The 12,049-nt window shown below is 34.7% G+C and overlaps 1 protein-coding gene across 1 annotated transcript; it reads left to right on the plus strand.

The window, feature by feature from the left end:
- Positions 1-1,663: 1,663 nt before the first annotated feature.
- On the plus strand, positions 1,664-11,326 carry LOC120355966 (cadherin-87A-like; the record flags this gene model as incomplete). Its single annotated transcript, XM_039444737.1, has 6 exons — positions 1,664-1,838; positions 4,079-4,302; positions 5,696-5,809; positions 7,362-7,520; positions 8,467-8,678; positions 11,127-11,326. Coding segments are annotated over 4 exons (529 nt in total), but the record flags the coding sequence as incomplete, so codon positions are not given.
- Between the last annotated feature and the right edge of the window lie 723 nt (positions 11,327-12,049).

Below are 12,049 nucleotides of genomic sequence, written 5' to 3' on the forward strand. Positions count from 1 at the left end.
ATGAAGCACAACCTCCGTAAACAAAGTCATAGTTCCTGACAGGTGGTTGATGGTAACGTCAGCACAGGTAGGGCTCCTACACCAATAAAAAGCACTAGCTGATATAGATCAGCTGAAATCAACAGATTTTTATTGGTGTAGGAGCCCTACCTGCGCTTACTTCACCAGAATGCATTTTGGCTTTGTTCACGGAGGTAGTGTATGAAGCTGGATTCCTATATAGCAGTGTATTATTTCCATGAGTGCTTTTTATAGGACTAATGACAATAATTCATACTCGCTAGTTTGGACTATATACGGCGAGGTGGAACTACCCTTGGGTCTCCCCACCATTGAAAGTCATTTGCTGATAATAATAATTATTATAACTTGCTAGTTAGTACTGGATTATGTAGAACACCCCGTCTTTCTGTAAACTCTCACGACATGTAGATAGTGATAGAGAATTGTTTCATTATTTAGTATTCATTGAATTAATTATTCATTTATACAATAAGTACATCATTATCAAATAATAGGGAGAGGAAAATATAGTTAACTATATAGTTAATATTAGTGAATCAGTTATTAGATCATTGACCAGATGTTTTCTTGAGTTGATGATTGTGGTGGATTTCCTCGTTCAAGTGAATGAAGCAGATTATCCTTATCTTCTGATACTAAGATCAAAATATAACTGGAACTCGAGAAACCTGGTTTTCTTGAAACTCTCTGAGTTTCTGTGATAATTCATCTCTGCATTTAATTATCGTGATCTGATATCCTAAACTATCACACGAGCAATTTCTGTCGATATGTTTAGAAGTTATATGTCTGTATGTAACCGGATCTCGAAAACGGCTCTAACGATTCTCACGAAATTGGAACAAAGTAGTTTATGATATGGAAATTCGATTGCACTAGGTCTCAACCCTGAGATAACTCGCTAAAGGACATCAAAAGGATAAATACGTCCTTGAAAAAACAGATGGAAATTTTGTCGTCTGTCGATACCGTAATGGAAGAGAGTGAACAAGTGCATGCGTGGGATCACCCAGCTGATCTCATGAAAAGAAAAATTCAGCAAAACTTATTTTCGTTTATTTCTCTTTTTTTTTTAGAAAACATGTTTACTTCAGAAAGTCCAAAATAGTACTAGATGCTGTTAGTGTAGAATAGTACATAGCATATTAACATATTGTCACATAGTATATCATCTAAATAGAATTCATAGTATATCTATTTGAATTGATGATGTGTTTGTTTTTTTCAAGTGTGAATGGATTGTTATTTTTAAGAGTGATAGTAGCTTAACCTAGATTTTGATTTGGACTGTAGTATGAATTTGAAAAGGGACAGTTTTGGGCATAAGCCTGTTGTGCCTCCTCATATAACTGTAAAAATAATTGTAAGACTGAGAAAATGAATAAATAAATATAAACTATAATTCAATCTTTCGTTACAAATTTTCTATGCTTTTACACTCCAGAGCAAAGCTCGGTCCCCCGATATTATCTTCTTATTCATAATTTAACCATAGGTAACCATCTCTTGATAACGATTTATAAATTAACATTCAGATCGATTCTACCTTCCACAATGAACACATTTATTACTAGTAACAAGCAATTAATAGAAATAATTTTTCCTATTATGATATTATAAATATTTAAAATGTTTCCAGGCAACCCAGTTTGACAACCCAGACCGCTACGCCTGACCACGTTGACAGTGAGTCGCCCTGGAACTTCGCTCCGGGAACTCCAGTTTCTCCAGACGCACTACTTGGCTGGAGTCCTGGAGAATGTTCCTCTCAACAGTGTTTACTCACTGTCATCACTAACAGGCACCGGGATAAGGTAACTTGGGGTGTGATCACATTGAATCCATATATGTCCAAGTGCATGATTGGTTGGTTGAGGTAACTTGGGGTGGATCACATTGGATGTGCAAGTGCAGCTTGTTATGCATGACCAAGCGTGCAGATGTGAAACAAAATGTGAGAAAAGCAATAGGAACCTCACACTGAACGCTTGCACTTGCTGGTTGCGTTCAGTGTGAGCAGCTGCATGCAAGTCACAACTTGTTTCAATGACTCTTTCAAGATTTTGTTTTTTGGCTCATGCATGATTCGACGTGCACTTGCACACACACGCATTTAATGTGATCACACCCTAAAGAACTTTCCTCTCTTCTTCCTCTCTACTTAGGTTTGGTAGAGAGTTAGTGGAGAGGATATTTTTAATATTCTTTCCGAAGAATGGAAATTGATATGTCCAAAGCTCCGCCAATTCATGTAGATGCATAACAATATAATTATTATGTATAGTTATTATATTACAAATTGCTTTTTCATATCATATACAGTTCAATAATTATTTTCTTAGTCTGTATTTGTAAATTCATCTATAATTTTGCTGTATTATGAGCTATTGTATATAAGTGTATAAGCCAGTATATATTGTAATCTACATAAATAAAGTACTCAATCAATCAATCATCCCCTTGATAGAGAGTTACTGGGAAGGATATTTTTAATATTCTTCCCAAAGATGGACATTGATATGTCCAAAGCTCCGCCAATTTATGTAGATGCATTACATATTATCTTGTGGGTTATTTCAAATTGATTTTTTTATATCATTGTACAGTTCAAAATTATTTTCTTAGTTTATGCTATGTAAATTCATCTAAAACTTTGCTGTTTTGTAAGCTTTGTATGAGTGTATAGCCAGTTTATATTGTAATCTACATAAATAAAGTACTCAATCATCAATCCCCTGATTATAAGGATCTGTGAAAAATGATAACACTAAAAAACAATCACAGAAGATAAATCATAATTAGAAAGACCGGTTTCGGTTATTACACCATTGTCAATCTAAACTAAAACTAAATACAAGAGCAGCAGATTTTATACTAGTAGGCGAGTACTGCTATTGGTCAAGGGCATGAAAGCCTGCCATTGGCCCAGCTAGACAGTCTCCTTCCACTCAACGATGTGACAAAATGGCGGCTTAAGCAACAGAATCACCATGATCAAGAAAACAATAAATCTGTGGTTTTTGACAATTTCTTAGTCTTTTTCATCCAAAATTAATAATTACCACAAAATCAACTTCTCAACCACACCAAAAGTTTGAAGAATTCATCCAAAGTTTGGAAGTTTGGTATCGAATTATGGTGTTGTGTATCAAGTTGAGATGATAATGTATCATATTGGTTTGATACTGTATCATGTGTGGTGATACATTATCATTTTTGGTGATACTGTTATGGTGAAACCATGGAGAAAAGATAGCATAAGAAGATATCCCATGGTTTAATGAATGCATTCAAAGTTTGGAAGTTGCGTATCAAATTATGGTGTTGTGTATCAAGTTGAAATGATACTGTATCATATTGGTTTGATACTGTATCATGTGGGTGATACTGTATATTGTGACACCATAAAGAAAAGATAGCATAAGAAGATATCCATGGTTTGAAGAATTCATTCAAAGTTTGGAAGTTTGATATCAAATAATGTGTTGTGTATCAAGTTGAGGTGATACTGTATCATATTGGTTGATACGTATCATGTGTGGTGATACATTATCATTTTTGGTGATACTGTATATGGTGACATAGAGAAAAGATAGTATAAGAAGGTATCCCATGGTTTGAAGAATTAATTTAAAGTTTGGAAGTTTGATATCAAATTATGGTGTTGTGTATCAAGTTGAGATGATACTGTATAGGGCGCTTATGTTGCAAATTTCACTGTTAACTCAAGCCGATAGTCCTAGTAGTTGTTTTTGGTGAAGCTATGTGCCACTACTAGTCTCTCATACTGTGCCGTTCTCACACACTTACCACAACAATACAGTAATAATAGACAACAGTCGACAGTAATAGACAGTAATCGAGCCCTACCTGCGCTGACGTCACACGAATTATGCACAACGGCTTTGTTTACGGAGGTAGTGGTTCTTTGCAGTTTATTGATCAACTGTAGAATTTACCCCATGAACAAAAATTATGTGGAACTGACAGTATCATCTTTTTTCACCTCAACTGTAGAATTTTCTAAACCGATTTTCGTCTCCTTTTTTTTTAGAACGCAACTGCCAACGTGAACATATCAGTGCTCAACGTTAATGACTGGGACCCCCGTTTCCGATATCCTCAATACGAGTTCTTCGTTCCCGAGATCCCCAGGGAGAGAGGGGAAGTGCGTGAGGATGAGGAAGGAGAAGCCGGGTTGATGGTGGGGAAAGTAGAAGCGGCAGATGGTGATAGAGGGGATTTTATTACGCTCAGTTTGAGGGGACCTGCTGCAAGGTAAGAAATCGATTAATAGTTTAATATTGCTAGTTTTGTGTTATGTAATTTGAGTTAACTATATCAAATCTATGTATATAAAAGCGAAATGGCACTCACTCACTGATTCACTGACTCACTCACTCGCAGAAATAAAAATCTACCGGACCAAAAACGATCAAATTTGGTAGGTGTGTTCAGTTGGCCCTTTAGAGGCGCACTAAGAACGGATTTGGAAAAATATCCAAAGAAACGCCAAAAATCTGCGGTTTTCCAGCGTTTTCTCAGCTTTACCGAGAACAAATGAACAGAAAATGTTGAAATTTATTACAGAAGCTCAGCTGGGGTGTAATAATGTTGTGTTAGGAGGAATTTGAAATAACGCCAAAGATATGCCTAAAATCTGCATTTTTCTAGCGTTTTTTCGCTTTCTCAGCTTTATCGAGAACAAATGAACAGAAAATGTTCAAATTTACTACAGAAGCTCAGCTGAGGTGTAATAATGTTGTGTTAGAAGGAATTTGAAATAACGCCAAAGATACACCCAAGCGGTTTTTTTTGCGTTTTCTCAGTTATTTCATCAAGTAATAGACAGAACATTTTCAAATTTGGTACAGAGGTTTATCTAGGGTCTAAAAATTTTGTGATCAGGTGACTTTAATATTTCATCAAAGATACGCCCAAAATCAGCGTTTTTCTCAGCTTTTCTGTGTTTTCTCAGTACATTGACTTTCTGGTGGAATGAAGCATGCTCAAATGAAAAATGCAGGCGAGCGGAGCGAGCCCGCTGATCTCATTTTTGGACGATCCAGCCGGGGGTCCAGGGGGCGGAGCCCCCATGCTAGACGGATATGGCGAGCGAAGCGAGCCCTAAGCCTAGTTAATGAATAGAGTCAACTCTAACAATTAATGAACACAGAATAGAAAGGATTCCCTTGAAAATCCTAAACTACTACCCCATAGGGGAAAGTGAGATAGGTATATCTCTGAAAATATGGCAATAAAATATAAAATATGGGATAGCCAAACATTTTTCTTCCATTTGAATTCTAGAAAATAATACTTTATTGTAATAGATTAGATATAATATACTGTTGTGAGTTGGAACAGGCAAGAGCCTAAATCTACTCTTGAATAGAAATGAAAATAAAAATTTAAGTATACTTTTTTTGAAATCACAATAGCCGAACATGTTGTTAATAAACAATTTGAAAAAAAGGAATTTATATTTTATTTTTTATTCCTAAATGTAAAATTAATTGAATGTCTCAATTATAATAAAATTAATAATAGTTGCAGCAATGCTGTCTGATTGGTTGATCCATGAATTGGAATAAAAAATATTATAAAAAAATTAGGATTCATTTTTGATGATCTATGTTGACTCTCATCATTTATGATAATTACTTTTCAGAATGTTCACAATCGATGACTCTGGACAAATAAGAATCAAGGACCTGTCAGCTCTTAACAGCAGTACAGCTCATCTAGTTGCTGTAGCTACTGATAAGGAATACCTCCCAGACAAGTAAGCACATTTCAGAAACATTACTTAGAAACTTTGAAGTGTTGGATGAATCACACATTAATTAACTATAGAAAAAAACTAGTAGGCAACCCTTGTAATACTTTTTAATCAAACATTTTTTCGTTGAATTGGATCAATTCGTTGAAATCAACGTTGATTCAATCAAGTTGAAATCAATTCAGATGAAGATGATTTAGAGGAACTTTTCACATTTGATTACAATTTTCATGCAAGATCTACACTTTTGTATATTTTTACCAGACATTTCGAATATAATAGTAATAATTCAAATTCAAATTTATTCACTCTCATAAATACATATACAGAAACCAAATAGAGTCTAGCTTGACAAATACAACAATAATCCATCTTAAATTTAATAATACATTGTAAGTAATAGTATATAATATAATAATAATAATGATAATATTGAAACCATTCCAGCCTGAGAGAGAGCTGCTACTACTCGTTCGAAGGTCAATGCAGAAGGCTGTCATCCTTGGTTCATTACGTCTACTCAGAGCAAACGATTCAGGCTAGGGCCACACGAGCGCACATAGTGCGTCCGTTGCAACTTACTTTTTGCGGCTGTCGCCAATGGCACCACACGAGCGTTGAGTGTGGTGCGTCAACGTCAGTTGGCTTTACGCAATTGAACCAGACCAAGCAATAACTTTTGCATGTCTCGACGTGTGTTGTAGCATTTCTGCGCAGTTCAAAAATCACCGTCCGTTAAGACTTCCGTTACTTGGTACGCACGTACCTCGTGTGTTGTCACCAATTCACTTCTATGTATTTCTACAACGGACGTCAAAAATTAAGTTGCAACGGACGCACTTTGTGCGCTCGTGTGGCCCTAGCCTCAATGGTAACGGATCCAGTATGATTGTTTACCACATGGACATGTGGAGCAATCACTCTGGTAAAATCGCTTGTCACTCTCCTTTGGGGGTCGGAGTCCAGGGGAAGAGTGGTCAAGCAAAATCTCAAACAGGATAATAATAATAATAAGGCAATAATAATGTATATAATACGTACGCTTTTGAGCTTCTGCGTGGGTAATGATTAGATTAGATTCCTTTATTCATGTATGTTACAATATTCACTGGCTTATACACTAATTTACATCAAATGACGGTAATGCTAATTGTTCAACAAACTTTACAAAGTATAAAAAATTAATCAATTAGAATAAAGATCAATGCAATTAGAATAACGATAATATAATAATGTGATGTAACTCCATAAATCGGCGGTGTTTCAACAATAGGCTAATTGTTGATTCTCTAAGAAGGATTTAAAATATCCTCCCCATTAACACACGACCATGAGAATGAGTGAGAGGGATGATGATGAGAGATGACGACTACTTTATAGGTAGTCGGGACCGACGGTTTATCGTCTCCTAAAAGAGACGGGGTTGCCGTATCTATGTGATTGTGCTGTGGTCAAAACTTTTGCCCCGGTCGAGATTCGAACTCTGGTTCTCTTCATACAATGAATACTTGATTGAATAAAACTTGATTCAAACCTTCTTTTCCTGTGTTTTCAGGCTTCTGTACCAGTAATAGTGCACTTACCTGAGGCGGTGATATGGCGAGCGGGCAATGCGTGGGTGGGAGGAGCCAGTTTCATAGTTATGATAGTTTTCGGATCCATTCTATCAGTACTGGCACTGATCATTGTCATCCATACTCTACATTCATAAACAGTGAGTATAATATAAGATAAGCATTTATAATCAGATAGATAAGATAAGATAAAATGAGATATCAATTTATTCAACACAGTATATCATGCATGTAATAGAATACGATAAACACTCGAACATCGTAATAGAGAGTAATTTGAAATAAGCTAGTGAAAGAAACCATACAACAATGAAATATGGAATTGCAGAAAATTTGAATGATATGATTTATACTCAAGATAGTCTGAATCAAGATTAGTATATAGTGCGGTCCACGTTATAATGACAGTATTTGATCAACTTTGGTTTTGCTATCCTTGTCTATCATTCGACAAAGCCGGTGGTACGATCCTTTTCTAGGTCCACAACGATAACAATTATGTTTTTGACGGTGTAGAAATATAATTAATTAATGCAGAGAATTGGCATCGCTATTCTTCTATCTTTATCTACTGCCATTATAACGTGTGCCACACTAGAGTAAGCATGTATATACTGTTTCAGCTCATACTACTGATTATCTTCCATTATTTCAATTGCAGTGATGAATTCAAACAAAATAGTGAACAATAGACTGAGAAGATTGAAACTCAAACTGATTGATTATGACTTGAAAATCATATACCTGCCTGGCATTATATAAATAGCCGATTTTCTGTCTCGTTGTGGAATAGAAACTCTAAGTTTAAGTACCCTCTTATTGTAAGTAGGCTACGGGCTTGAGTTAACACAAAATCAGCTTGAAATGTGGAACATAAATTGTACCATGCTTTACCATGGGATATCTCCTTATGCTGTATTTCTCTATGATAAAACTCATCTTGGGGTTTCAATTTTTAGATCTACTGACATTAAGCCTTCATCTTTCCAATGACAACTCAGATTACTCACTATTTATTTGACATTTTATACTGTTGATCGATGAACTTAGCATTTAATAACAATTAAACTCTATGATTTTTTGCAGCAAAAAGCCGAAATCAGGCAGCCGAGAGGGCAAAACTAACGGAATAATTGCAAACCAAATAGAACCAGAGAAGTTACCCCCAAATACCCGAAATGAGGACACTTTCGCCCCTGGCGGAAAAATTGAAAACCCCGTTTATGGAACCGCAAATTTGAGTCATACCACACCCACAATGCCGAGGGGGAGTTCGCCCTACACTGCTACTGTCAAAAGTGAGTTGCAAATAGTATTTTTCGAAAATATCTTGTAATTTCTGTGCTAATAGTGAAGTTGTGTTTCTTTTCTGGCTCAAAATTTTGCAAAATTACTCAAAAAATTCCAATTTGTAGAGATTTGAGTGAAATATTTTTGTTTTTAATCAGTTTTTAAATATCAAAATTCAAAATTTTTAGTTTAGTCATTAGTTTTGAAGTGGAAATTGGACTTTTTGAAGTGAAAGTGAAATCTTAACCTTATTCTTTTTTGAAACTTTTATTTGTAAAATTTGGGAGAAGACAGTTTTGAGCTATGCTTGTTGTCTTCTCCCAATCATATTATATTTATTATAATTATGATTTGTAATTGTCAATGAAATAAATAAATAAATAAATAAATAAATTTCATCTAGAAAATCTCTGAATAATCAAGTTTAACTCAGTAGGAGAACTTGAAGGCCTACTTAGTGGAAATATAATTAAATGGAATCACTTGTGCTACTAATACTTGTACCATACACGCACCAATAATACTGAACTTTTAATCTTATACTAGAAATAATTGAATCGATTAGAATACTAACTTCAAACATAGTGAAAAAATCAGTAATATTTATTTACCTATACAACTGGAACCTATTTCACAACAGACATACTTTTATTTTTCTTCTGTGGATGCAATACCCACTCATGAGCTCTAGGGTTGTGCGGGGGTAATGAGATTGATGATGATGATGATGTTGATGAGAGAGAGAGAGAGAGAGAGAGAATAGTATGGAATTTCGTAGACATTATTGAGTTCTTATAATATAGCCTATGATATAATATTAATTAGTAAAATGTTAATTGTTTCTCCTTCTAGCTGAATCAGTAACCAACGATGAAGATCTCATTGTATTGCTGAGGATGGATAATATATGAGAGATAAATTGATATTCAAGGTATTGAACAGCAAAATAATAGAAAAGATTCTATTTCAGAAACAGCCGTAGTAGTAGATTTAGAAGCATCGGAATTACAAGAAGAATGAAAGGCCTCCTACAGTAACACTATATTTTCAAATAGTATTTATGGATTATATACGCTATAGGGGCTATACTATACTGGACTATCTAGTATTTTTCCAGTAGCACCTAAATAGGAGTTTCACTAGAAAATGCACAATGCCACCTCAATTACTGTATTTTACTCATATTTAGAGATAGTAAATGCTTCGCAAAACTCATAAACTGAGCCTAGATACCGGCAGTTTATTATTGTAGTAGTTCAAGAGCGTTGGGTAGACTACATGCTGAAAACAAGATTAAGATTTATCACTTTGGAGCTCTATTGAAAACGAACAAATTCCATTCAGGATTGGATCGAACTGTGGTCACACCCATCATAATAACTAGGCTACTTATGTTCTCACTTATCCATTACCACTGATTCAGCTTGTATTTTTAGTTTATTACAAATGAATCAAGATGTTGAAGTATACAATGTGATGAAAACTGACATTCTTTGAATACAAGCTGCTATGGATATTGACATGTTGATGCTCAGATGTCCTGCAAATTGTTCCAGTTAAGCCACTTACACACACATTGATTTTTCGACGTCATTTTTTGTCATCCTAAAAAATCCTTCTAGATCAAAAATAACTTGGCAAACACTGATGCGTATCTGTACACATCATATGTGTGCAAAGTTCCGTTCAATCTGGTAGAATTTCTAAGGACAGCAAAAAAATTGTACGTAAAAAATGGATGTGTGTGTAACTGGCTCAACAACTCAGCTTTTTGAAAAAACATTGTGACTGTAAAGCTGCGCTTACACCAAAGTTATTAATAAAATGTTAATAACTTATTCCTTTTGATTCTATTAGATTGAACAGAACTAGACAAACACATATGTTCATCATGTGTATGATAAGTTGTGTTCAACCTAATAAAATCTATAAGGATTAATTTATTAACATTTTGTTAATAACTTTGGTGTAAACGCAGCTTCACTAACTATGACATGATCCATGATGTATTTAAATCATAGCCACCTCTAATACAAGGCCCCGGCCTACGATATTGCAACGTCGCAGTGTAGGCCTAGAATCTAATGATTGGTGAAAAAGATTTTTAAAAATACCAGCTGATCTTTTTCACCAATCATGTATTAGATTTTAGGCCTACGCTGCGACGTTGCAATACCGGTATCGTTGGCCGGGGCCTTGTATTAGAGGTGGCTATGATTTAAATTCATAATCAATTACACCTCTCTCATATATATTTTCTGTGATAAATTTGTATCATATCATTGATTATATTTTTTAATTATTTGAGTTTAATTAATAATTGCCAATTTATTTATTGTGATAGATAACATTATAATGAATATACTCATATATTTTCTGTGATAAATATCAATAATATCATTGATTATATTTTTCAATTTGAGTTATATTTTAATATTTATTAATTTATTTTGCAGGTATAATGGCTCGTAATCCCCCAACAAGATTACCACCCCAAGTGATGCCGCCAACCAACAGCCGCATGCAGATCATCACCGCTCACAACCCTCCCCCACCCCTGCAACACCACCCCAAAAAGCATAAGGTGGCCCCCTGCCACCCCAGGTACCCCCTTCTCGCACTCCGTCTCCTCCCACTGATGACGCCGCGTCTTCCAACAATACCTCACACAGGTCAGTAAAGAGGCATTAAAATTTTATGAATATTATCATACAATAACTTAATTGGTGTATTTTAATTATGTTTCTAGATCATTAAGTGCCGATTACACAACAGCCGGTTAAATGTTAACCGTGATTAATTCCACAAGAACCAATCAGAGAAGCCGTCTTCTCAAAACTTTTGATTGGTTCTCATGGAATTATTCACTGTTAAAACTTAACCGGCTTTTGTGCAACCGAGCCCCACTCTCCTATTATTAATTGCAAATTTGATAATATTTTCGTTTAGGACTTATTATAACAGCTGTGCTTTCAGTGAATTAGTTTGCGTTTTATTTCTGGTTAAACATTTTTGAATAACTCTAATTTCAAGTTCTGAGAGTTTATTGAATGTAATCCTTCTATTATCTATCATATTCGGTTTTTAATCAAATCAAATTCAAAATTTCTAGTTTATTTATTTCTGAACCGAAAAGTGGACTCAAATCAATTCAAGTGGATAGCATAACCTATAATTTTATTATTTCATAACTCTACCTTCATTGTATTATCATTCATCGATCATCATCATCTGGGCTTTAAATACTTCTAGAAAGTCGCCTTTATAGGTGATTATTAATTATTTATAGGTGATTATTTATATTATTTATTATAATAAATAAATATAGTACCCTATTATACAATAAAGTTTATGTTGAGGTCCTCGTTATAATGGCAAT

This window comes from Nilaparvata lugens, unplaced genomic scaffold (assembly GCF_014356525.2).
Source record: "Nilaparvata lugens isolate BPH unplaced genomic scaffold, ASM1435652v1 scaffold5390, whole genome shotgun sequence".
In the NCBI taxonomy this organism is placed as follows: domain Eukaryota; kingdom Metazoa; phylum Arthropoda; class Insecta; order Hemiptera; family Delphacidae; genus Nilaparvata; species Nilaparvata lugens.